Source organism: Caloenas nicobarica, chromosome Z, assembly GCF_036013445.1.
Source record: "Caloenas nicobarica isolate bCalNic1 chromosome Z, bCalNic1.hap1, whole genome shotgun sequence".
NCBI classification, from domain to species: Eukaryota; Metazoa; Chordata; class Aves; order Columbiformes; family Columbidae; genus Caloenas; species Caloenas nicobarica.
The window spans coordinates 105,137,028-105,164,781 of NC_088284.1; the positions used below are offsets into that span (position 1 = coordinate 105,137,028).

A 27,754-nucleotide genomic window follows, 5' to 3' on the forward strand; every position below is an offset into this window, starting at 1 on the left:
ATGTCCTGAGCTGGAAGGGATCCACCAGGATCATCAAGTCCAACTCCTGTCCCTGCATAGGACAGCCCCAAGATTCACCCCATGTGCCTGAGTGCGTTGTCCAGTCTCTTCTTGAACACTGTCAGGCTTGGGGCCGTGACACCTCCCTGGGGAGCCTGTTCCAGTGTCCACCACCCTCTGGGTGAAGAACCTTTTCCTAATGTCCAACCTAAACCTCCCCTGGCACATCTTCCTGCCATTCCCTCGGGTTCTGTCGTTGGTCGCCAGAGAGAAGAGATCAGCGCCTGCCCCTCCTCCTCCCCTTGTGTCACCAAGGCAGGTGTCACCATCAGGCAGGTGCACCCTAAAGGCGGTGTCACCCAAGGAAGGTGTCACCCCCAGGCAGGTGCACCCCAAGGAGCGTTCAAACCCACACACGGTGCACCCGAAGAAAGGCACGCCCCGAGGAGGGTGTCACCCCCAGGCAGATGCCGCCCTAGAGGAGTGTCACCCCCGGGCAGGTGCGCCCTAAGGAGGTGTCCCCTCCCCACCTGGCATCCATAGCGGGCGCGCCCCTCCCCGCCCCCGCGCACCCAGCCCGGCCGCCGCTCCCGCCCCGCAGCCGCCGCCGCTCCCGCCCGGCCCTGTGCATTGTGGTCCGGCGGCGGCGGGGGGCGAACATGGCCGAGAAGCAGAAGCACGACGGGCGGGTGAAGATCGGCCACTACGTGTTGGGAGACACGCTGGGGGTCGGCACCTTCGGCAAAGTCAAGAGCTGAGTACCGCGGCCGCGGGGAGGGGGCCGGGCTGCGTCCTCCCCTCCACCCCCGCAACGCTTTCCCCCTGCTACCGCGGGCCTCCGCGCCGGGCATCGCCTCCCCTCGGCGGCTCCGCGGCCGCGCAGCATCCCCGGGGGGCGGCGGAGTCCGGCGGGGCGCTGCGGGGGGCGGGCGGCGCTCGGCGCCTCCGCGGTGGGCACGGGGTGGGAGGCGCCCCCTTCTCGGGCTTTGGGGACGGGGGGAAAAAAGGATGAGGCGGGGGGGGGGTCTCGGGGAGCTGGTGGGAGATGCAGCCCTCGCCCTTGGGTAGCAGGGCGGCGTGTTGCCGTGTTGCCGTTCCCTGCTGCAGCCGGTGCGCCGGGCAGGAGCCACCGAAACTTTCCTCCCGAAGTAGGAGGAAGGTGATGGGAAGGTTGGGGCACGGACGGGCATCCTTCCCCCTCTGCACCGAGGCTGTGGTCCCTGCTGACCCCTCCTTTCCAAAGGGGTGGCAAGTGCTTTGTAGCGTGAGGAACCGGGACTAAAAGATGCTTGTTTGGCTTTTTTTTTTTTTTTTTTTTTTTTTTTAATGCTGCCCCGTGAAGCGGCTCCCGAGGGGCTGAGACCTGCAGCAGGCAGGGATGGAGGGCTCGGGTCAGGCTGGGGCTGTGCACAGGGGTTCTTCTGGCATTCCTGCCAGAGTAGTCAACCCACATTTTAAAGGTGCCAGCTTTGCTTTAGCTAACTGTAAAATTTCCAAATATTTGTATTTCTTTTTCCTGTGAATTCTGGCATTACATGCAAAAAAAAAAAAAAAAAAATCAAACAACAAAATTGATTGTCTAAGCAAAATGGGTAGCTGTGATTCCTGGGTTTAGCCCCGCAGTGCTGTGGCCGGGCGAAGGGGTGATGTGCCTGCATTCAGTGACTGGAGTTTTAAAATAAACCAATATTGACAGCAGGGGAAAGAAACCACCGCAACCACTGGAGCTAAATCCACCTGTGGCCATTAATCAGGCCCCTAAAAATATATTGCTGTGTTTAATCCCAAACCACAAATTTACTGAATAAAGAATTATCAGAATAAATATTTCTAATGGTAAGGGCCGTTTAAATCATTCACATATACCAGCAGACCTCAAAAAGTGCTCCAAAGGCAATTTTTTTCTTGTGGACCAAATTAAGCATGTCAACAACAGCCTTTTTTTCCTTAAATACCTTTCAGGAGTAGCTAGCACAAACACACCCCATCCCACCTACACCTGACTTTGGGAAAAACTCAGAGTTTCCAAAGAAACAATGAAAATAACACACAATGTATTTCCCAGGCCCAAATTCTTTATGTGTAAGTAGTACCCTTTATATTATTTTTTCCTTAATATTTTGCCTATAACTGACAGGTGAATTTTGGATGAGATTGGAAACTAAGATGGAGAAACTAGATCTCTTTATACAGATGTATAGCATTTTAATAAAATAAGCTTTAGAAAAAACTGTATTCACCCTGTTTAGTGAGAAACATGAGAAGAGCAAAGAGATTTTTGCCTGAATTGGTTCAAGCTTTGTATATATTGTATATAATAATTATTTTTTTACTAAGAAGGCTGGTGCAATCAGTGACATTTCTTGTTGCTGATGTGTTTTCTTCAAAATCTGTCTTGCACAAAACTTTGTAAGAAGCACTTTCTCCCACCTTATTCCTCAAATAAATAATAAATTACAATTTTCAAGGATTACAGTTATCAAGGAAATTAGAAAATGGCAATGAAAGGGAAGGATTTAGTGATGATGGGGTACTAACCAGAGCTTGGATTTGTGGCTGGAGCTACATAATCACTTTGAGCCATCAGAAACCAGAGATACGACAGAAGAAAGTCCCTGCTGCCCTGTTGGGATATTTGTTCTGAGTCAGCACTGCCTGGCTCATTGGTGAACTGATCCTCCTAAAAATTCGCTAAATGCTGCAAGAGATGGTTGGTCTTAAGTCCATTCAGTTGCTTGATCTTGTTTATAGAAAGATCACACAAGCCACAGAGGGGAGCAAATAGGTTGGCAGATGAAAGAAGGATTTTGGTGGTAATACTGAAATTCCAGCTGGAAATGGTGATGAAAATACAGCATTTGTTACAAGAGAGGAAGGTGGCAGGAGTTACCATCGTGGATGGGTAGGAGGTCTCGTGCCAAGGGTCAACGTTACTAAATAGGATTTTGCCAAATACAGGGGGAGCTGGTGGTAGTTATTTTCCCTGTTCTCCTAGCCAAAGATAAGATTAATTAGCAGAAAATAGAACTGTGGAAATGATATTGGATTTTGAGGTTAGTGATGCAATGATGGAAGGAGGTGGCATCTCCTCTGTTGGTGGTTGATAAGAACAGATTAGACAAATTGCTGCTGTGTTTGTCCCTGGCACATCCCACCCTGCGGGTCCCCAAAGAGCTCTCCTGTGACCACAGCCCTCGCACAACAAGAGCTTAAATCAAAATCCAGTGGAGTAACACAAATATTTTTCTATGCGGTGCCACACGCGACGTCCCCAGTGGCCACTTGGTGGTTTCTTACCCACACTTGTTGGCCACCAAGGTGATCAATTTGTGGTCCCTCAAGGACCAGCAGCGCTTGGGTTATATTTATGTTGGTTATGATGGCACCTCCATGGGCTTGAGTCAGGGTCAGATCCCATTTTCCCAGGCACCGTACCATTGCTGCGAAGGACAAACCTTGTGTTGGAGGAAAGAGAAACTAAAGGAGACTGAACAAACGAAGGAAAGAGAGAGAAAGATGATATAGTATACAAGCAAGCGGCACTTGGGCAGAATTAATACAGCGTTGCTAAGTATATGCTTTGGATGGATTTCATTTTTAACTTTGGGCTAAAATAAGGGCCAGTACAGCTGATAGGAAAGGAGTTTTCTCACCCCTCCCTAAACTTTTACATTCCCCTTGAAGCATTTGCAAAAATGTTAACTGCTTGTGCTACCTGAGCTGCGTCAAACACGCACCCAGAGGTAAAGCTTCGTTGGTACCTGCTGTAAAAAAGCATGCTGTCAAGGGGCTTTAATGATTATCTCTGCTTACAGTAGGAAAAACACTATTCCTCCTCAATTTTACTCTTATAAAAATAATTACATTAGAAGGGTCCTCTTTCAGAAACTCGTTATATTTTTGCCCTTCTTTCCTTAATAGCATCTGATGCTGAAGCATCCCGGTGCCCAGGCACACATGCAAGCAGATGGGGTAGCAGCTGAGGACACTCACACAGTGTCCCATTTGGTGCCATTTTTTGGAGTTTAGGGTCAGCATTACTGCCTAACCCTTATGACTGCTTGGGTTTTTTTTTTTGCCGTGCTGTGTGCAACGCTGCTCCTTGTCTCGGTGTCAAAGCCGCCTCCCTTGCTCACCCCAACAGAGCCCTGGTTGCTGGTTTTAAGCTGCGGTGGAGCTTACCTGAGTCCTTGTCACTGAAATACAAGACAGATGTCAAATCCCCTTTGTAATGCTGTTCCTCAGCTCTCTCTCTTCCCTCTGGGCTTTTAATCCAGGGAGGCAGTGAGAGGGATGGAGGTGGCTTCCTCACCACCACCCAAGACCACCACTGCCCATCCTTGGGGAGGACCAACCCATTAGAGATGAGCTCCATGAGCATCCCCTTCCATGGGACCCGCCACTGCTCCTCATCCTGGGGCTGGATCATCCCATCAATGTGCTCCAGCACATGGGGACAGAGACAGGGACTCCCTGAGCAGAGGGAATTTTGTCCTTGCTGCCCTGTGTCAAAATTCCTGCATCTACAGGCTGTAGCTGGAGAGACCTAAAAGGCTTAAAAGTCTCCCACCCCATAGCAAACTGTTCTGGTTTTCTCTCTCAAGGCATTTGAGTAGGCTTAACAAGCCACTGGGGACCGAAACAATAATATCTCTGTATGTAATGCTTACTGTAAGCAAAAGATGGATTACAAAATAGACTGTTTATTTTTAATTATTAATGTGTGTGAGCTAGCAAACCTTCGCAGAGTTACACATTGTTTGTCATGGATGGAAAGGAGATGAACTATTTGGCAAAGGAATGAAAAACAATAATTATTCATTCTGAGCATGGCTATTTTTTTTTCCAAATGTATAGTAAAATTTTTTCAAAGCATGTAATGGGCCAAGGCCAGAAAGGGTTTGTCTTGAAAGAAAGGATGGCAGAAATCAGGGTTTTTGTCCTAGTTCAGGGACAGACCACTTTGCTTTGCTGTTCCTCAGTTTCCCAGCTAATGGCTCAGTGCATTATAATTCTTTAATTTTGCTGAATGAGTGAAGGGCAACTTTCAAAGTACAGCTTCTTGTGCTCCCAGGAAAGAGAGGGCAGAGGTACAGCAATGCTAGAGTGGACCAAATCAATGTTGCTGCTAAAAGACTTGATCTCAAAGACACCTGCTGAAGTTGTCTTACACCCTTCTGTCACTCCTTCCTCAGTGTCACATAGAAATGGCCTCAAGTTGCACCAGGGGAGGTTTAGATTGGATATTAGGAAAAAAAAAATTCACAGAAAGGGCTGTCGGGCATTGGAACAGGCTGCCCAGGGCGGTGGAGTCACCATCCCTGGAGGGGTTTAAAAGGCGTTTAGACGAGGTTCTTAGGGACATGGGTTAGTGCTGGAGTTAGGTGGTTGTTGAACTCAATGATCCTGAGGGTCTCTTCCAACCAAAACAATTCTATGATTCTATATGCCATGCATATACCATGACAGCCTTGGCGGAGATCAGTGCCTCAGCATGGGGCAGGTCCAACGCTTCCCTGCTCTCCTCTCCCCAAGGATGCACCAGGGAAAACATGCCTTTATGGACTATTTACGATGCTCTCCTTGCACCGCACAAGAGGAATTATCTGCCTCCTCCAGCCCTCAGCTAATCCCTAAATTGCATCTATACTGCACAGCTTAGTTTATTTTCATTTCATCTAGTCGTTTTAAGTATTGCGAGGAATCAAACGGCCATGCAAAGTGGTGCTTTCATTTTCAAGGGCAGTAAAGTGTTTTATTTTTAGGATGCTCTTATTGAGGAAAGAATCTCTGGCAGGTCTTATCTGGTGGCTAATAATAGTGACCTGGCGTGCCCTGAGCGGAGCCGGCGCTGCCGCCCTGCCCTTCTCATGCCGTCTGCTTATGCCGTTTGCTTCTGACCAGCTCATTAGAGCCTCCAAAATTACAGAGTCTAATAACATAATAACAAGGTTTGCTCGTAATTATTAACTCCTTGCACTCTGTGTTATTACTGGAAGGGTAACGTTCGTAATTAGAGAGCGCAAATATTTATTGTAAACAGGTTTTCTCTCCAGTCTTGGGAAAACCACTCGTATGTCACAATTTTTAATACCACATTAGAAAATACTGAGAAGGGGTAGCTCATGGCCAGAGAACCCTTTTAGATATAAACATCCAATTGACAGTTTTCAAGCAGTTTCTGCTAACTTCACTACAAATCTTGCTTCCAAGGAGCTTATTTTTTTCCATAGTATGTTTATTAATAACAAAACGATTAAATGCTGAATTAATTTCGCATTGTTGTTAAGCTAGTGCAGTTCCACCAGTGACAGTGGTGCTGCTCCCAGTTCGTGGTTACTGTTTGTCCCCTGTACACAGGAGATGAGCGTCAGCGTCTCAATGCACCAAGTGCATATTATGAAAACCCATATTGAAGTTTATATCTTTTCTGAAACCAGAATTTGCTCTTGCAGTACAGCAGTGTTCCTGCAGCTTGTCATCAAACCAAGAAGCATGCTTGAGAAAGTATAAATAGAAATTAATTTTAGTAATGCAAATCCTGCAGTCCTATTTTGGGCAGGGAAAATCCTTATATCATTCTTTAAAAAGAGGTGTGATGCTCTAGTTTTAAGACAGGGTTTATTAGGGATTTAATCAACTGGTGTGTTATGTTGTTCTCCTCTGCCATTTAAGTATCTCTGTTTCTGATTGATCTAGCTTTTACAAGCTATAAGTACTTGCAAATTAGTTTTGGGTATGACCTCCTCCAGTAACTCATTCTGTTTATTTACTTGAGTGCTTTTGCAGATAAGTCTCCTCTGTTCTCTCTTCCATGACTCCACTGGAAAAACAATAAAGTAAATAGACAAAAAACAAGATTAAAATATTTCACCTCCTCATTCTTTTTTTTTCCCCCTTTAAGAGTTGCGTTTTGCTTATAAGTCACAGTGTCCTAAATTGCTTGTGTGAATCTTACTACACTGTTTAGTGACTTTGCAATGCTCTTTTTCTAATAGTTGGTGAACACCAGCTGACGGGGCACAAAGTAGCAGTAAAAATACTCAACCGACAGAAAATACGCAGCCTGGATGTGGTTGGGAAGATCAAACGAGAAATTCAAAACCTTAAACTCTTCCGGCACCCTCATATTATCAAACTGTAAGTACTCTTTCTGCCATGTGTTCAGATTACTCCTCCAACTGCAAAGACTTCACACCCACAGTTGAAGTGGTGTCAGGAAATGGCTTGGAGTAGCAGAAAATGTGAGGTACACGGTCAAATTTTTGCATGTTAGAGCCAAACGTTGCTTTTTCGGAGTCTCCCGCTAACTAACAGGGGAACACCGTTGACACTGAGAAATGATGGAAGATGTTTCTTCTTCAAAGACGTGTAGATGAAGTTGTTAGGGACATGGTCTAGTGTAAGGTTAATGGTTGGACTCTATGATCTTGAGGATCTCTTCCAACCAAAAAGATTCTATGATTCTATTAGAAGTTTTTTGTGAATACCCTTTTTAGGCTTCACATCTCCAGGCTTGAAGCTGCTGAGAATTGTGTCTGAGGAACCACAGCACAGTCAGGCTTGTAGAGCAAAGCCTTGGCCTGAAGTCAATAGGATTTATGTTTTAATGGCCTGGTTATCCAGAGCTTAAAGGAACATTTTTTGAAAATTTATTATTCAGACATAAGTTTTCAAAGTTGCCACTCTGATGAACCTGAATTTAAGTTGTAAATCAGCACCTGCACTCCAGCCTCTGGGATTCCTTCTCAATCCCCAGTTTGTGCAGCCAGTCCACGTTAATGAGGCACTCGATAATATCTTTGGCATTTCTATAAAAGAAAGCTGTTGAATGGTAACTGCAGGGATAAGTTGACATTTAGGTCAGCCTTAAAACTGGCATGAGATATAGCAAATACCTGGGACTTAGAGGCAAGGGAAAACAAATTCTCTCTACAGTTAAATAACTAACCACGCAGCAACTGTTGACTTTAGAGTAACTTCACAGTTCCATGGATTTATTGGAGAACAGATTGGTATTATTTCACAAAAAAGCCAGCAAGAGTCCTCAGCTATGTATCCAGCATCCTGCAAGTTAAGTCCTGTTCACACATTCGTCAAAGTTTTAAAGCCTAAAAATTAAACCAAATTTAACAATATCAGTGTCCTATGGTACATACCGCAATCATGAAATACAATGATAAAGAAGTGTGGAGGAGAGTGCAGTACATAAACCTTCTCTTTCACTAGCTTTTTACATGTATATAAAAGAAATAGTGGAACAATTAACAATAACTTAGACCTGCACGTTCAAAGCACTTCAGAAAAAAATAGGTTGATCCTATTGATCTTTATGGGACTATCACCTGTTCACTTGCTGATCTCTGAAAATTGTTTGCAATCTGTTTGTTTCAAATTACAACCCACAGAAATTCAGCTGTAAAAAAAAACCCCAAAAAACAAAAAAACCAAACCAAACCAACCAACCAAACAAAAAACCAAAAAATTCAAAACAGGCAAACAACAATGTATCTGAAATAAAACAGAGGTGGGTCTCAGCTGGTGCTGCTGTGAATTCTGTAGCTGCGTTGACCTCAGCTGATCACTGGCAGTTTGTACCAGCTGTGACACCAAAATGCCTTTGCAGTGCTCAGGGATCATTTTGAAAGAAAACAGAGAATAGATTTGTGAGTCAAGAGTGATACTTCTCCCGCCACTCCCTTCATTCTAGAATATAGAGGGATTTAATAGTTGAAAAATACAGCTGTGATCTTTTGAGGTGCTCATCTTTGTTTCTATAGCTTTCCAAAAGAAGCTCCCTCTAGTGTCTCAAGTTCTTCTTTATCCTTGATATAAGGGAAACCAAACATACCCCTTCCCTGGCCCCAGCTAACGAAGCCTTCATTTCTAAAGCTGTTGTTGCAGATCTTAGGCAAAATGGAGATTTCAAAGTCAGGAGAGTCCTAAATGTGATAGGGTCGTCTGGCAAATATTTCAGAGGATTATTTAAAAACTTGAAGGAAAACTGTAGGTCTGTAAAAGCGATCCTCTCATAGACAAGTGAAAGATGATACTTGAAATGAGAGAGCGCTTTTCAGAAGTGGAAAGCAACTATAAATGCAAGATCCAAACAAATGCTTATTTAAGGATTGGCATGAAACTAATAATCTGTTGAAAAGCCTTTCCCTGCTCTTCTTAATTATTATTTTTCTGAATCCGCTTGTGTTTTTGAAGGTACCAGGTCATCAGCACGCCAACAGACTTCTTCATGGTCATGGAATACGTATCTGGCGGAGAATTATTTGATTACATCTGTAAGCATGGACGTGTAAGTGCCAGCACTGTGTCAGCCCAAACACTTGTGTGGGAAGAGGGTGGTGTTTAGAAGCAAAACGACTGCTAAAGGGAACGTGGTTAAGGTTAAGGCCCAAAATAGAAGTTACTTCACAGCAATCCCATATGGAGTGTCTCGTACGCGGCTCACACAAAAGTTGCGTGCGATTTTTTGCAGTGTTCTCTGATGTATTTCGATATGCAAACCAAAATATCCAAGGTAACGTGTTGCTTAGTGCAAATATTTGGAAAACGAGCATATTTTTATAATTTCTAGCTCTGGGTTGCCTGTCAAAACCCCCACGGTTCGGCAGCAGATTTACGTGTGTGCAGGGCACCAGAGGGGAAGAGCACTCGGTGTGGTCTCCGTCCCCGTCATTCGCCTCCCCCTTGGCTCCATGTCAGGTTTTTTGAAGGCTTTTAAAGGATGTGGCTTATCTGAACAACATTTTCAAAAGCCAGTAATCCTGCTGGGTATAAATCACCTGCAGCGTATGTTGAGCCCATGAAATGTGTTATTATGGTTACAAAGAAAATCACTAGTGTCTGCCCTGTGGACATCCTTGTAGGCAGGGAGAACCACAGGGCAAGGAGATAAAAATGGGCTGAAGTGGACATTCAGAATAAGGCTTCAGGTGAAGGATCAGCCCATTATATGTTTCCTCTCCGTACCAAAAAAAGTCAACACATTTACAGTAAATTTGTTTAGATTAGTACACTGGTTGATGGAGCTGAGCACATTTACTTTTCTGTCTACAGTTCTGATTTCCAGCACATCTTACCCATTTCGATCTTTTCAGTGACTAATTTGGATTTTTTTCTGAACTTTTGCATTCAGAAACTGATTTTTTTTCAGGAGGAGAGTCTATAGGAAGTCATCAGTAAAAATAACCAGTCTCCTCATCATTTTAAACATAATTTCTGTAATGTAGCTCAAACAAGTTTATAGCTATCTATATAATTAAAATCATCACAACATTCCACCTTTAGCTTTTTTTTTCCCCAAAGCCATCTGTCCATGAGGAATCTCTCCCTGTGGCATCCCTTGTGGTGTTTTGTCCAGCCTTGATCTGTGTGTGCTGTATAGCAGAACTGGTTCCCTTGGGACACCAAGCCATTGCCTCATAGGTGCTACCAAGAAGTTCTCTTTGATAGCTGAGCTAAATTTAGGTTTCTAATTTCATCTCGGGGCTACATAATTTGAAGACACTAGCACATTATAAAATGCAAGAGGGGAAATCTGCCTTATTTGCTGCTTCTGTTCACAAGCACACTGTGATTTTTCTCTCTGCGCCCTGGAAGATTTTGGCTCCTTGCTAAGTCAAACCTTCCCTTGCCAGCCCTGCACACAGACCAACCTTCAGGACTATTTCCCCTTGCACTCATAGGTTGAAGAGGCAGAAGCTCGACGCCTTTTTCAGCAGATTCTCTCCGCGGTGGATTACTGCCACAGACACATGGTTGTCCACCGAGACCTGAAACCAGAGAACGTGTTGCTGGACGCACACATGAATGCAAAGATCGCCGATTTTGGTATGTGACCCCAGCAACATTCCAGAAACACAGCCAGCTCCTAGGCGCTTGCTGGACCGTGTCCCTGGAGCACGCCTTACGAAACCCGGAGCCTGTTTTCCTAACCACTAGCAGTTGCTTTACCTGAAAAGCCCACAGTTATAAACACCAGCTTTTTTTTTTTAACAAAAGCAGGGATTACTTATTGTAGGCTTCTTCTGTACTCGCATTAAGAATGGAGCAGCAAGGTAATTTGCAAATCTTCACTAGATTTTAGTGTTAATATAATCACCTAATATAAAGATGTAGTTAATTTATGTTTAAGACTGACTCAGCGCAGTTAATTCCAGGGTGAGCTGACCGTGTGTGTTTAGTTTCATGCGTGTTCTCTGTACGTTTGGCCATGTGCTCTTGGCCTCACTTCATGTTACAAATGAGCAGTAACAGGATTCTTTAAGTGGCGTTACCGATTTAAATCCAATGAAATAGCTGGGCTACCAGCTCAGTCCCTGTGAGTCCTTTCTAACAGTTATAAATCCTTTTGAAGAATTACAAATTTCACAGCCTCATGCAATTCCCATATAAAGTAAGCGTTCGGGGATGAATTATGTCTGTTTCCCTCTGTGCTAAAGAAAGCAAGCTCTGGGGTTTGCAACTCAGAGAAGGAGAATTAGCCTGGAGTGAATATTTCTCACTTGGATGTGAAAATAATAATAATACAATAATAATTTGCAAATCAGCTCCAAGGAACCTATCTAAATTATGTCAATGCTTCCCCTCTGAATTCCCCCCTCCACTTGCTATACCTCTCCTCCTCTGTGCAATAGAGAGTCCTCTGTGGCTGGACCTTCATGTCAAATATCAACGTGTAGTAAACTTCTTGTTTCTAGGCTTGTCCAACATGATGTCAGATGGCGAATTTCTACGCACCAGCTGTGGTTCCCCAAATTATGCAGCCCCTGAAGTCATCTCTGGAAGGTAGGACACGCTGCATCTAATCAGAGCCTCTGTGAGCACATGGTCTTTAAATTTGTTCTTGGGATTGGAAACAGTTTTGCACATACAGTAAAAGCAGCTGAATCCTTCCAGCCTGTATTTTATGTTTGGGTGAATCTCCTGGCAAAATCTGAACGTTATTACATTTCTCAATAGCTGTAATAGCAAAACATGTTTTGCTAAAGATGTTGACTTTGAAGGAATTATTAATAGCAGATGTTGGCTGTTTATATTGCTAATTAAAGAGGGTGAAAATTACTCTTTGGATGAAAACACCGGGGTTTCAGATGGAAAGGCTTTTCCAGGCCACCCCCTTCTCTCGTGCCTACCTGTGATATAAAACACAGTGTTAATGAGGAAAACCATTCACTACAAAAGAATCAGGAAGATGTTTAATGAGTCATCTACACTGTTGGACTGTTACATTGAAAATAGTTGTCTTCTGGTTCCTCAAGCCAGGGTTTTTTTCTTTTCCGTGACAGTAGGTTCAACCATCATAACTCCACCTTGAATTGCCAAACCTCCAGTGTGGTTGCATCTCTCAGCGTGCAACATCTGTACAACACATGGCGTGTTAAATGCACTCTGCAGGGCTGAATTGGACTTGGCCACGTTGACACGGAGTGTTACCTCCCGTATCTTACTGTAAGGAACCTAAGTTACACAGAATGTACTTACTTCCCCAACTCTCTCTATAATAGCATAGCAAGGATTGCAAATACAGATTTTCAAATTTTTAGTCCTCTATATGGTCCTTCAAACCACCCACATCCTTGTTATCTGCCCCATATTTTTGAATCACCCTTCGTATAAGCATTATTTTTCCTAATCCAGCATATTTTTGCCTATAACTGTAGCTTTTAAATACAACATTTTGTTCCAAGTGTGCTAGCTGTGATTATGATTATTTTATCCCTGTTTATACCAGTGCAAGTGTTGGCAGAGTATCCTAGGAATTAGACCAGCATCCAAAAACCCTGTTGGGGCTACAGCTCTACATGCGAAAGCAAGTAAATCCTCATTGTCAAGAGGGAGACAAAGCTGGAAACTCTGCTGTGATTCCAAAAAAATATTATTTCCATGCCCTTTTCAATAAAAGCCAGAAGTGGTTTTTTTTTCAGTTCATATAGGAAACAAGGCACGTGGTAGAATAACAAGAAGTATTTAGTCCCTGCCTGTAGGCAGCGCCTCATTGTTCCAAGGCAATATGCTTTATTAACAAGCCACCATCCTGCATCAACACTGCTTACAGTATCAGCTTTATACCATTGAATAATGTAGCAAGCTGCCCTTTTCTTAAATAGCTGTATTTGGAGGGAAGAGGGATGCTCTGCTGTTCCTGCAGCGGGATGAATGTCTTGCTGGTGGGTGTGCAGGTCGGGGCTGAGCTGGTTCCCGGCTCCCACTGCCTTTGCTGGGTAGAAGCACAAAAGCAGCAGAGCATGACTGCTCAGGTTCCAGACTCATAAAAATACATCTCATTTGGGCTTTAAGGTCCAGTCCACTGTTCAAGCAATGTGGTTATAAGGTAAAGAATCAGGCTTCCTATGCATTGTACACCGGTGTGTCTGCGATTATGCTTTTCAGGAGGAGCCAGTGCAGGAGGATGAGTTTTCATGCAGAGATTTCTGTATTTCCATTCCAACCTCTGTATTTTGGTGGGGTTCTACATCCCAAGGGCAGGCACTGCCTCCCAAAATCTCTGAGAAAGCATCAGTTGTAGCAAAAACAGAGAAACAAATGGAGCAAGCAAGCAGCAGCAAACCCCATATATTTGGGGTGTGCTGACTTCATGATGCCAGTGAGCACATTAGCAGCTCGTCAGAAGTGGGAATGCTTGTGTACCAGCACGTGAATAAATGGAGGTACAGTATCTGCTGCCATTCAATCTGCCTCACTGAAGGAACAGAAATTGCTGGCTGAGCTCTTGGGGAAAAGGAGCAAACAGCCTGTCAGATCTCTTGGAAATGTGGGGTTTGGCTTTTTGGAGGGTCTGGCGGAGGCAGGGATGTATGTGGCTGTTCAGAAGAGCGTTGGCAGCCCACGCCAGCTCTGCCGTGTCATTTCCCCTCGCCCCTGAGTAATTTTTGGCTCAGGCAGGTTTGGCTGGGGGCATCCACATGAGCAGCCCGGGGCGGGCTGCAGCTCTGGCCCCCGTGGAGCTGGCGGCGGGTCCCCAACTCGCCCAGTGGGACCTGCACCCTAAGGAGAGGAGGACAGGGGGTGACACCTTTCTCCTGCCCTTGTCTTCTCACAGGCTGTACGCCGGCCCCGAGGTGGACATCTGGAGCTGCGGCGTTATCCTCTACGCCCTTCTCTGCGGCACGCTGCCTTTTGATGACGAGCACGTCCCCACCCTCTTCAAAAAGATCCGGGGGGGTGTGTTTTACATCCCAGAATACCTCAACCGCTCCGTTGCCACTCTCCTCATGCACATGCTGCAGGTTGACCCCCTAAAGCGAGCAACCATCAAAGACATCAGGTCAGCCCGGGTGGGATGGGGTGGGCTGGCTGTATCTGGGGCCTCTGGCATATGGGTGGCAGAGGATGGTGGCTGTCCTGGGGGTCACCTGCTGGCAGGTGGGAGGGTGGTCTGCAAGAGTAGTCAGCTAATCCAGCTGGTTTTTGGCCCAAGGGATTCAAGGAGCACTCCTGCACCCTTCTGTGCTGATGGAGAGGTGGGTGCTGCCGGCTGGGCAGTGGGTGATGATGAACAGGGTGATGATTTTATATACATTATATTTTACTGCATTATAAAATAGCCTCAAAAATATCTTAATAATACTTATCAAAGCCAGCTACATCATGCAGTAATTCTAAGAACTAAAGATCCACCAGGCATTGTTTATTACTTTATTTCAAGACCACCTCCCTCTGAGTAACAGTTCAGAAGAAGAGGGTAATTATTGTACTTAGTGTCTATCCAGTAAAAAAGGAGGAGAAACACAAGAATTGCTTGCTTAATCTCTAAATATCGGATATAGTTAAAATGTGAGCAAATGATTCATCTTTAAATGCAGCGTAGTTTTCTTGTCTAGTCAATGAGCACGGTGCCCATGAACCTTTTATCTGCATGCATCACTGTGGAAATTCAAGGGAAAGGGAACAATTGGGCTCTTAAGCAGATATTTGTGCCTGCAGAGATCATTAGAAGTTCATGGCTGGTAGCAGGACTTCAAAATTCTCACAATGTGAGCCATTTTAGAAACATTTTGTAAAACTGGAGCCTGATACACATTTTATGACATTTGTAGTAATCATTACATCTAGCTGGTATGCTAAGTATATACGTAAATGTTACTAAGACTTTCAGGAGTTCTCAGGTTTTTAATGCATTTGCAATGGATGGCCTTAAATTTACCCTTCAAGTAAAAACAAGTAAAATGCTTTTTTATTTCTTAATTCCTTAAGATTAGAGGATTTAATTACGTTAGAGCAGCAGCACATATGGCAAGTTGATACATAGAACATATAGACAAGGCTCTCTGTGGCATTTAGCCACTTAATTATCATTGACTTCATTGTAAATTGGTGGGAATCGGGTACCTGGATAGCGTGGATGCTCTGTATCTCTATCAGACCCATAGTAACCAAAAAACATGAGCATCTTGTAGGTGCTGAGGTCTTACTTCAGAGCCAGGCGAGCAAACAGCCAGGCTTGCGAAGTGGCGTCGCTGTTGCAAGGCTGGGGGGACCGTGCAGGGCTTGGCTGAGCTCCCCAATCTGCAGCTGAGGATTAGTCTTAGCTAGACCAAGCAATACAGCTGAGGTAGATGCAGCCAGCCAGTTTCTCATCCCCAAGGCTCGTTTTGGGCACCACCTCTCCAGTGCTGAAAATACAGCTCTTTTAGGAATGTAGACCTAATTTTGTTTGCCAGTGCCCACATGTCTTAGTGGGACTTGAAGTCACCTTGTTGGAAACACATTGCTTATTTCTCCATGAAATGCTTTAACCACCAAGACAAAGCTGCCCAGATGCTTTTGAGGAGAAATCCAGGGTCTGGTGGCAGTGGTTGCCCCCAGCCTACGTTGCATGGAGCTCATGGTGGCTCCTCTGCCTTTCCACAGGGAACACGAGTGGTTTAAGGAGGAGCTGCCCAGTTACCTGTTCCCAGAGGACCCTTCCTATGACGCCACCGTCATCGACGATGACGCGGTTCGGGAAGTTTGTGAAAAGTTTGAATGCACAGAGTCGGAGGTGATGAACAGCCTGTACAGCGGTGACCCTCAGGACCAGCTGGCGGTGGCTTACCACCTCGTCATCGACAACCGCAGGATCATGAACCAAGCCAGCGAGTTCTACCTCGCCTCCAGCCCCCCCACCGGCTCTTTCATGGATGACAGTGCCATGCACATCCCTCCCGGGGTGAAGCCGCACCCTGAGCGGATGCCACCATTGATAGCGGACAGCCCCAAAGCGCGATGTCCTTTGGATGCCCTCAACACCACCAAGCCAAAACCCCTGACTGTCAAGAAGGCCAAGTGGCACCTGGGAATCCGCAGTCAGAGCAAGCCCTATGACATTATGGCCGAGGTCTACCGTGCTATGAAACAGCTGGACTTCGAGTGGAAGGTAGGGAGTCCTGGTGCTTCCTGGTGGTGGTTTTCAAGGGTCGTTTCATGAGCTGGATTGCTCAGGGAGGTTAATAAGTCTGGTTACAGCCTCACCTGTTTCTGAACAAATACCCACTCCTTGTGATTGTCCTCGCTGAATTAAGCTGCTAGCTGTGGTTCAATATTTGTGGTGTTTATTTATGGCCAAAATAAGAGTTTTATATCTGAATGCTCTAAGCCTCTTGCTGGAAAGATGATTCTGCCTCATTTAGCTGTGGGGATAAGAGAAGCAGTCATGTTTCTAATTTTAGTGGCTAATTCCTTGCGAGGTTATCTGGAGTGCTCCTGAGCAAAGTAACTCTGGTTATTTCTGCTCGGGTCCTAGCAGTCATGTGTGCTGAAATCGCACAATTTGCGTCTTCCTAAAAGATGCACAGGTGAGGGGTGGGGGGTTGTGGGGGCAGGATTTTGTACAATTGATGTGGAGGCATTTTTCTCAATGGGAGAAGGAGTGGTCCTCATGGACCAGATGTGCTTTCAGACGCTTAACTGCTTCCCTGGTTTAGGGTTCAGCTTCTTGAAGCTTGATTTAAACCCAGATGACATTTTACTTGACAGTACTCACTTCAGATATTTCTTCAGAGCTACACAGCTTTTAGTCACAATCTTTTTCCAAACCCAGTTAATAAATCCCTAAGTTAGCCCTTAATATTTTCTGCTGAGCCTGATTCTCTAAATCTCGGTGCAGTCGCTGACAGGAGCTCTCCTGACTCATGGCCTTTCACAGCAGCTTCGTGTGAACATCAGGAGCAAGGGAAGGAGAATTCCAGCCTAGATCTTTATCACCAGGGGAGACACCCTCCTTGCTCCAGGTCCCAAGAGTTGTACAGTGTGAATGTCACTGCGCTGCTTCTTCAGAGCCTTCTATCTCCTCCTTATTTTTGATAATATTAAGTGTTTAAAGCCAAGTAGCACCCAGAAGCTTGATTTCACTGCACCAGCCAGGAGATGGACTGTCTCCAAATGCATATGCCTACACCAGCCAGACGTTTGTTATCTGCATGGTTTTACAGAGAACAAACCTGATGTATTTCTGGTACAGCTTCACAAACCCAGTCAGCCCGATGTCTTCATGTAGGCAGTGGAGCTTATTTTGTACGAGGAGGTTTCACAATAGTCTTTCCCACCCTAAGAATATCTTCAGAGATACGTGACTCTTCATCGAAATAGCTTTCCCATCCATGCAAATGCTTCGTAAATATAGCACAGAGGGAAGATCTCGTTGCAAATAAGATGCAGCAGATTGTGGGGTGGGAAGTGGCGAGAGAAAATACACAGCGCAAGGCTGATTCACAAAGACGGAATTTAGCTGGGCCGATGGGAGAGGTTGCTCTCCCCAGCTGCCCAGCCTGCCCTGGTTTCATGGGCACAGTTCTCGTACGTGGGCCCACAGGTGGACTTTTTGGCTCGTATGGTCATCGCTGCTGGGCAAGGAGGAGCAAGACATCAGTTTGGTGCTTGGCATGTGGGTCACGGCAGCTTCATCTGCCAGCAGCTGGTGAATCAGAACCCTGAGGAGCATTTTTAAAGATAGGAGGAAATGAGACATGAAGCTGTTTGCTTAATTTGATACGCACTGCTCTTTCTAGAAATTGTGTTTTTCTCAGAAGATGTCTCGCTAGTATTTAGAAAAAAATAAGGAAATAAATGTTCTTCTTGCTACCTTTAATCGTAACTCCTGAGAGCAAGTTTCCCGTTGCAGGTGGTGAACTCCTACCATCTCCGAGTGCGTCGCAAGAACCCGGTGACGGGCAATTACGTGAAGATGAGCCTGCAGCTCTACCAGGTTGACAACCGCAGCTATCTCTTGGACTTCAAAAGCATTGACGGTAAGTGGGAAATGGTGCAACATGAGATGTAAAACACACAAAATGGCAAGTTTGGAAGTTTTTAAAAAAATCTTAAAAAAAAAAAATCATTCTTTGCATTTCAAAATGCGTATGCAGCTGTTTCAAGTCAGGAAAAGCCCTTTTGATCCATTTGTCTCCGCTACTGTTGCTAGTTCTTTACCAAGCATGCATTTCAGATGCCAAACTAATGCCACTTGTTTTGTTTTGGTTTATTTTATTTTGGTTTACTTTGGTTTTTTTTCTCTCTTTTCTCTCCTTTCTCTCCTTCCTCTCTTTTCTCTCCTTCCTCTCTTTTCTCCTCTCCTTTCTCTCCTCTCTTTTCTCCTCTCCTTTCTCTCCTCTCTTTTCTCCTCTCCTTTCTCTCCTCTCTTTTCTCCTCTCCTTTCTCTCCTCTCTTTTCTCCTCTCCTTTCTCTCCTCTCTTCTCTCCTCTCCTTTCTCTCCTCTCTTCTCTCCTCTCCTTTCTCTCCTTTCTCTGTTTTTTCTTTTCATTTTTTCTTCTTTTTGTCTTTCTTCTTTTCCTTTGTTTTCATACTCAAGATGACGTGATGGAGCAGAGGTCCGGCTCGTCCACGCCGCAGCGCTCGTGCTCCGCCGCCGGCTTGCACCGCCCGAGGCTGAGCATCGATGCCGCCGCGGCCGCCGAGTGCCAGTCGCTGATGGGTTCCCTGAGCGGCTCCTTCGTTGGCAGCATCCCCTCGGTGCCACCGCGCCTGGGCAGCCACACCATGGACTTCTTCGAGATGTGCGCCAGCCTGATCATGGCCCTGGCTCGCTGATGGGCAGCGCCGAGGCACCGGTCCCTCCGCACACAGTGTTGCACTGTGAGGATCTGGTCTGGCTTATCCGTTCCTTGCTGCTTCTGCTTCGTTCCTCCTCCTCCTCTGCTCCTCACTGGTCCACAGCCTGTGACACAGAGCCAATTCCAGACCCACAACATAGTCCCCTCTAAGGCGGCACTGGGGAAATTAAGAATAACTTCATTTCACTCCTTATATCATGGTGAAATGTAGCCAACACCTTTTTTTCCCTAGTGAACCAAATGGGAAATGTTGGCATAGCTGTGAAATAGCAAATGTATCACTGAGTCTTTGGAAAACACCTCCCCCTTGTTCACCCGAGTTAACAGAGCTACGGCCAAGCTTTCTGCGATGTAGGTAGCGCACAGTGAGGTTGGTGTTGTATCCCCTTTGCTGTGCAGAGCAGGGGCAAGATGGGCTGAGCCAGGTCGGAGGGGTCGACCGGGAGCTACATGAAATGGAGCAGAGGGATGATAAGTAACTGTGCCGGTGAGGCTGCCAGCCTCTGGTGACACTTTCCTCCTCAACTAGCAGCTGCTTCGACGCTTCTGCACTAGTGCAATATACCATCCCTCCCCTGTGTGTTTGGTTTTTTCTTCCCCTGTTGAAGACGGGGAGGGAAGGTGGGATGTGCAAAGGTCTTGTTGCAAACCTGCCATGGGAAAGCCTCCACATGTCAAGTCTTGGCAGAGAAGTGTCCCATCAGATGCTTTATTTCCTCCTTCCAAGAGCCCCAGACCTACTCCCCACATTCAAACATGAAGGCTTTTTGCCTTTTCTCCAGCCCCTAACCATCACCCCCCCTCCAACCCGCTCACCCTCTCCACCAGCTCCAGGGACCGTACCCCGAGCAGGATTTGGATGAACCACCGACGGAGGGCAGGATGCCAACGAGCCACCCGAAACCCAGCTCTTCGCCCACCATGCACCCAAGGGCTGGGATCATCACCACCGGGCGAGAACCAGCAACATCGCTCAGCTCCGGAGCGTTTACCTCTCAGCTTTCCCGTAGGAAGCCCTTCACCTGTTGTCACCACCCGAAAATTGCTGCCAAATCTGCCTTCCCTACCCGCTGCTTCGTGCCGCCGGAGACTCGCTTCTCACGCCGAAGGGCTCCCCTGTCCTGCTGCTGCTCTCCGGGCTGTGACCATCACAGCTGATAAGGCAGGGATATCTCAATTCAGACTTTTACTGTTCCTTTACTATCTGAAAGAATAGGGTTTTATTTTCTACGATAATCTACGGGGATTTTTAAGGTTAAATTCTTGTTATTCAAGGGTAAGCTCCAATGCATGTGTGACTTCTTTGTTTAAAAGAACTGTTGGTTTTGATTACATAGGCTTAATCTAATGGGCAGTGTTGGCATCTGCTTGGCTTCGCTATAGTATTTAATTCCATTTTCTTGATCGCAAAGGAACGTAATAGTCTAATCAGTCAAGGAACAAATGCTTTATGAAAACTTGGCCAAAAAAATCCTGGGTGTTTTTTTTCTTTGTTTTGTTTTGTGTTAAGAAACAAAGCAAAGGAGAACTTCTGCTGGTCCCAGGTATGTGGTCATTCAACTTTAAAAAAAAAAAAAACCACAACAAACCTATCTTTTTGATAGTTTCTTATTATCCACTGAGGTTTTTTGCTGATTTTTTTTTTGTATGGTTGCACTTTAATTTATACTTTCTGCAAGTTTCTATGAGAATTAAGGAAGAGAAAGACACATTAAGCCTTTTGTACTAATCATTTTAGGTAATGAAGACAAATACGGGATATTTTTGCCATCTACTGGCAGTTAAGTGGACATTTTCAGCTTTTAAGTCCCCTTTTTTTTAAAAAAAATACAAAACCACAAAATTTCCTTACTTTTGTTACAGATTATGCTTGGACGCTCACTAACGTTACTTTACAGCTCCGATTTTTCCAGAAGCTGCACAAAGCTTCCAAAAAAAAAAAGAAAAAAAAAAAATCAGTTTTGCTGTTAAGTTCTCATACTCTAAATCCAACGCAGCAGTGGTTGGGTTATAAACCCAGCAGCAGAACAAGTTTGTTTTTAAAAGAAACACTGGAAATGTTTGTAGTACTCCTAGGTTTTGTAACGAGTTTTTTTATTATATTATCATAATTAAATGGATGGTGGAGGATGGCTTTAGTACCGTGCCTGGTGGCTATGGGAGGACGCTTGTCTCTAGTGTTCTGGGGTTAGTAGGTCATATCTGGCGAGGATGGAGAATCCTGCATGTAAAAAAACCCCATCCTAGAGCCAAAGCTGAGCAGAACTCAGCTCTTTTAGCAGCTTTTGGGTCAGCATTGAGGTGGGAGCAAAGAGCCCTACATGGTTTTGGGTGCTGCAGATGAGCCCCTTTGGAAAGGAGCAGGAGAGGGCGGCTGAGCGTATGTAGGGACAGACATTAATTTCCACCCAGGAAAGTGTTACGAGTGTCCATACCCCCGCTGTGAAATGTATTTGAAATGTAAAAGGCTGGTTAAATTATCATCGCTCACAACTGAGCCTCTTTCCAGGTCGCTTGTCCTGGCAACGCCTGTAGCCCAGTTGATAAGGGGCTGGTGTGTTTGATACACTCTGTGGTTCAGAATCATGTAGATGTACAGATGTCTTGCCTTAAAATTACACTTGTCCTCTGGGATTTACCGAGCGGAACTACTAGTATTAAATAGCAGCAAATGCTCTTGGGAGGAAATATTTCCTTGCTGGAGGCGGGTGGGATTTCTAGGTGGTAGGACAAGCTCTTTTAGCACTTGGCATCTTCTCAGACCCATGCAAACATTAACTTGTGTGTGGATCTGCAAAACCAGTCCTGCCAAGGATGCCGTTTTCCATATGGAGGAAAACCAAGGGACAAAGCAACTTTCCTGCTGGATGGCAGCAGAGGCAGTGGAGCAAGTAGGACTGATGGAAGTACCTCTTAGACAAATGCATCAGATTGAACTGTCCGTTACAGCCTCACCCAATCCTCACTGCGTTTTGAAATATTCCGAGAATTTTCACTTTTTTTTTCCCCCCAATTTGCTTTACCTTCAAACAGGCTGTTTTCTCATTCCCAGCTGCAAAGAAGGTGCTGACCTCCGGTTACATTTTCCAGAGGAAAAGTTTAATTCTTACACTGTGGTCAGGTTTTTTTTTTTAGTGGTTTGTTGTTGTTGTTGAGAGTTACGCTGGTACATGCACAAGCATCAGGAAAAGCAGGGTAGACGTATTTGAACTACAGAAACTTGAATCACTCCAAGTGCAATTCTTCAAAAGCCACTGGGCAGCTGTGCTTTGCAAGCCACAAACTCAACTTTGCTTCAGGTGGAGAGAGAGAAAAAGGCAAAGGATCAAGTTCAGTCAGGCTCCAGCATTAACCTCCAGCTCCTGGATGAGGTAATTTGGAGAGATTGTACTGTACTAGCTGGTGAATATATATGTATATATTATATATGTATATATATATATATATATATATATAAAAAATTGAAAATGTAGGTAGCATCCCTGTCATTGGCCTCTCATTTTTCATTTGCCCAGCAGGTAGGCATGTGCCATCGCACACGCTACTCCCGGCATGCGAGAGGACCCAGAAAAAAAGGGGATGATATTTTTACACCCTCTTCTAGGTAAAGCCAATGAGGAGCTTAGCTGACCTCGTCAGACCCAGCACGGCCTCGTCCAGGGAGAGGTGGCATCAGGAGCCGTGAGGGTCCTGTCCTCCCACCGTCCCTGACCGGAGCCCTGGTGCCAATGAGGTTTGGGCAGTTTTATTTTCAGGAGTCAGAGCAGAGCAGACAAAGGCAGTGGGATTTTCTTTTTTTTTTTTTTTTTCTCTTTAACGGGTCAGAAACGCATCTTCAGAGTGTGTATCCAATTTAGCATTTCATAAGGTGTGTAGAAGCACAGGGGTATATATGGGCAGTGTTGTAAAAAATGAAGCAACTGGTTAGTATCTGTTGTATATACATTTTTTTGGTGTGATTATAGTGCTGTTTGTATTGGAATAGATGAAGTTTGAACAAAATAACCATTCTGCCTATTCCTTTTCATTTTACTGCTCTTTACCATCAGTTGTCTTGTGTGCACTCCTGTAGAAGGGAAGAGAGACCTATATGCAGGACCTGACATCGTGCCTTCGACATACATTAGGACTGCGCAGCTTTGTTTCAGGAGGTACACAAATCCCCCAGCTTATGCAGAATCCCACCGGTGAGACATGCAGGCCATGTTCCTAAATACTTGAAGTACCATTTGTTGTGCAATTATTTGGCTTCACCCTTTTATTAGCTGAGCGGGGGAAGAAGAATCACACATCCGTCCTTTTGGGTAAGCCAAACAAATCCTCACTCCATCTCCTGCAGTATTTTACTGGAAAGTTTTGGCATCCCTTTTTATTTCAGGTGTATGATGTACCTACTAGAGTCACCTTCCTGCAGGTCTGTCTTTGGTGTGGGCTTTCCATTTAGTCCTTTCCTTTGGCTTCCTTAGCCCTCCCCTTATATATTCCTTTTCACCATTCACTTATTTTAAAAAAAAAAAAAAAAAAGGCAACAGCTTCCTGTAATTCTGAATTTCCAGTCTGCCTCTGGACATGGAGTTAATGACTCGTTTAGAGGTACCTCACTCCCATGCCTGAGAGATGAACTGGTTTTCAGAATTCCCACATTATGCTTATTGACCAAACACTGACTTTTGCTGAGAGCAAATGTGTATTTGTGCTCATTTGGCTTATTAAAGTTAGGAGAACTGGACAGTAAATCAGAGCTCTAGCTGCAAAGCATGAGCGCATTTTTGGTGTTACAAAAGGTCCGTTTTTCAACAAAAGCCTTGAAATTCCTGCTGAAGCTGCCTTAATTTAAAAATCAAAGTTTATTTGTAAGACTCATCTCAGTTTTTTTTTTTTTTTTAAGTTTTGAAATAGTTTATTTATCCTCATCTCACAAAGCTGTGAAGTAGATACTGTAGACTTGGTACTATTTATTCTTGTAGCTGAAAGCATGTTCATGTTTTCTGTATCATGTTATATTCACGTGTTTTATACCTCAGTGCATTTGTTTGGTTGGTGGTTCTTTTTTTTTTTCTTTTAGAGCACAAAGCAAAACTGAATCCCAGGATAACTGTAGTGTCTGTGGCCCAGCATCTTTGGGCAGACAAAATTCAGCTCTGTGAAAGAGATGAACTAGACTAGTCCGTTGCAATTTTTTGTTTGTACTATAAGGAGTATTTATGATTTATGATATTATGTATTTATGATTTTTTGTTAAAATACCAAACCTTAAAAAGCTCTGAGTATAAGCATCGCTTCAAACATATCCTTAATATGAACCTCAGAAAAAAATACTGAGCTCTATAAATACCCCGTCCTTGGCATTTTATATTTTGTCAACTGATGGGCTGGAGAAGGTTTTTCTGGGTGCAGCTGTTATGGAAGGGCACAGGGCCTAGGTTCAGTTTTGTCCTTTGTGTGAGTAACTGTGCATTAGATAATCACAACGAAGCCTTTTACCTTCCATTTATGGTGTGGAAAGTGTTTCTGGGTGTACTGCACTGCATGTCATAGCTGTCTCCGTGGTTGACATTTGCACTTTAATAAACTCAGAGATGAAAAGAGGCAAGAGCAGCAAATCCTTAAAACTTCATTATTGCACAGTCCCCCTATTTTTTTTTTTTTGCAGGCTGGGGTTGGCTGGTTTCCCTCAGGAGATGCTCCTGGCACATCCCGGCTGCGGGGCCACAGATGCTTCTAGGGCAAGGAGGGGAATTAAAATATCTACAGGAATAACAGAAACAGCTTCCCCAACCCAAAATCCATGCCAGAAGCCAGGCCTAAAGGTTTTCTTGTGTGTTAATGTGCATCCAGCAGAGCTGGCAATGGACTGGTGCTGCCTCAGATCTCGATTCCTTACTCAAAAGCATGGAGAGAAGGATTTTTAAAAGATTGTGTGAAAATAGCCTTTTATTGCAGGAAAGGTGCTTGAGAGGCAAAAACTGGGGACTTAGTTCGTATATCTGTGATGCAGAGAGATGCAAATCCAGTTAAAGCACAAAGCTGCTGCGAGTGGTCCAGTTTCATCCCTATCTACAGTCTCCCTTTTACACAATTTAGGTGTAAAAAACTTACGTATGTGGCTTGTAAGGAATTTCAGTTCTCCCTCAGATGTGGCAAATCAGAACGATTATCATGATCATCTCCATTTTGAGAAGGAACGTGGAAGAACAGCGTTTAAAATTCACGTAAGAATTACTTCAAGTTTTGATGCATTCAGGGTGTACCAGCAAAGCCATAAAAGAAAAAAAGGAAGAATTTAATTTCCTGACCAATATCTTGATGTAAATACAGCCACTTTGTGGTTTAATTGAGGAAATCAAAGTTGCTATATGTAAAGCGTTTTCATATTGTCTTGAGTCATCCCATATCAAGTGCTTTCCTTCTGTGCATGCATTGGAATCTGTCCATGAAGAAAAATAGTTTTAAGTGCATTGCAAGTCATTTGCCAACACCAGTGCAGCAGTTGTGTGTTTTGCCTTGAGTTGGGTCACAACCCCACAAGGATTGTGTGTAACCGCACCGGGATTGGGGCCCAAGCACGTATACCACAGGATATATGGGGGGAATTTTTTTTTTTTAACTTAATTAAAAGAAAAGGAAAAATTGTTAAATAATTTCCTTAGGAGACAAGAAAAGAACTAGCACATGTGGCTAATACAAATTTTGCCTCTAGTGCTTACAGGGCGTGTGATTAATAGACTTTAGGACCTCTGAGCTAGTGCTGAATGGGGAGGAGGATGAGGAAGGAGATGAGGAAGAGGGTGTTTTCTTCTCAGGATCAATCCTAGACATCGTCATGGAAAAAAGCCCTCCGGGTAAACCATCTCCACAACTTCCATCGGGATAATTCCCCGCCAAGGCTGTAGGTGAAGGACATAGAACACGTCCCCGCCTGCTCCAAAGCCAAACACGCACTTCAGCTCCCCAAACTCTCCATCTCTGCTAGAAAATCTAAATATTTGGGCTGGCAAGCCTGCAAAGCTGCGCATGCTTACAGGGGATTGTTTTATTTATTTTTTTTATTGTAAGGATGGATGCAGGCCAATGCACTTAATAGTAACCACATGGTAAAATAAATAAGAATGCCTGTATAGACTTAAAAGTAAATGTTAAATATTTGCTGTTTTTTCTGATGTCTTCTGTAGCAGCTTTGAAATGGCGCTTTTATTTTGCTGTGTTTTCTTAAGCCTGGAACATTTAATAATTTCTAATTAAGCCATCTACATTTTTAGGATATTTATGAGCAAACTGATATGGGCTCTTAAAATGTGCCGGGGAGGGGCAGAAGCTATACACTATATACCGTCATATTTAAGTGGTTTTTTTTCTTCCAAGGCCATGTAAAAACCCTATCCACATTTTTTCTGGTTTTGAAAAGGTATCCACTGGATACACCGAGGAGAAACCATTAGCAATTTATATTTCTCTTCCTACATTCAGGAGCATTTTTTGTTAAAATAAGCAATGATCCTGCAGGCCCACAGCAGAGAACAGCCCGAACACAGGGGCAACTGTTGGATAACCGCCTGCTGCTGCCAGGAGTCAGCCTTCACATAGCTAGGATGCCTAAGTTAGCTTACAAAAATAAAGAAAATTTTGACTGAACACTTTATTTACTCTTTTTTAATGTTTTTTGGAAAGAGATGAGTCAATTTTTTTCCACTATTTTAGATATTTAACCTGGCAGGAGTGGTGGTATATACTTCTTGTCCCAATACTTTCAAATTTACAGTTCGAAGTTATGTGGCTTGCATTTTAAAGGGCAAATCTTTTGGAGAATCTTGCAATTCCAGCAACTAAAACAGACAGTAACGACATGGACATAAAGCAACTAAACTCTTATGTTCTGCACAAAATTTTTCATGCAAACGCAGCAATGTTACAGCCATTTCAGAGCTGACAAACAAGGTACTCCAAAAAGCGAGAAACACTGAAAATAACTAACGGTGAGATAATCAGTGAAGACATGCTCTAAATAGCAGACAAAAAAACCCCAAATCAAACAAATTAAAAAAAAAAAAAAAAAAAAAGACAAACCAACCAAAAAGAAAAGGAAACATCTCTTGCAAACTTAACAGTGTAAGTGTAAAAAATAAAACTTTATTTACATTTGCATCAGCTCTCGGCAGTTGGCCAACGTGGACTCTCATGGATGCAGGCAGCACAAACACGACCTTCAAGGATGCTCTGGGGGAAAGCAGCTCTCAGGGCCCTTAGTACTGTCTGTCTCAAAAATTAAATAAAACAACGTTTCACAGCAATGAGTACCTGGGCAAGAGGAGCTTCATTCATATCAATTATGCATGAGCATGCAAAGAAATGATATTGCAGCAGGGAATTTAAGGGTGTGTTTTGGCAAGGCGAGGCACACGGAGTGGCCCATGTTTGCAGCAGATGTGAATTAATATGGCATATCTGAAAGCAAGTCAAGAATCTCCAATTTATACAAGTCACGACTGGACGGGGCTTTTTTTTTTTAGCTGTAGTTGGACTGGAAACCTGTATAACAGCAGAATAAAACTGGAAATACTTATTTAATATTTAATACTGGCTATTTACATTAAACTTCCCCTGCCTTCAGAAGTTTTAAGTACATTTCTCCAGACCTCAAATATCTATACACAGGAAGGAGATGAAAATAT

General features: G+C 44.3%; 2 protein-coding genes across 5 annotated transcripts in view; one reads left to right on the top strand and one right to left on the bottom strand.

Annotated features, from left to right (window-relative positions):
• Positions 1–601: 601 nt before the first annotated feature.
• Positions 602–27,696, top strand: PRKAA2 (protein kinase AMP-activated catalytic subunit alpha 2). Of its 4 annotated transcripts, XM_065655689.1 has the most exons (10): positions 602–753; positions 6,999–7,140; positions 9,214–9,307; positions 10,701–10,845; positions 11,715–11,802; positions 14,078–14,302; positions 15,889–16,393; positions 18,137–18,263; positions 18,824–19,107; positions 19,914–27,696. In XM_065655689.1, exons 1-9 carry the CDS (start codon positions 660–662, stop codon positions 19,060–19,062), a joined length of 1,659 nt encoding a protein of 552 aa, XP_065511761.1. In that variant the 5' UTR covers positions 602–659; the 3' UTR covers positions 19,063–19,107; positions 19,914–27,696. The 4 variants fall into 4 exon arrangements, with proteins under 4 accessions (XP_065511761.1, XP_065511763.1, XP_065511760.1 ...); XM_065655691.1 differs by having other exon boundaries at positions 602–728; positions 18,824–27,695; XM_065655688.1 differs by having other exon boundaries at positions 18,824–27,694.
• FYB2 (FYN binding protein 2) overlaps positions 20,149–27,754 on the bottom strand; it is a 33,010-nt gene continuing 25,404 nt past the window's right edge. Inside the window, exon 21 of the mRNA XM_065656986.1 lies at positions 20,149–20,239. Coding sequence (XP_065513058.1) covers positions 20,149–20,239 — 91 coding nt within the window. The remainder of the gene's footprint in view (positions 20,240–27,754) is intronic.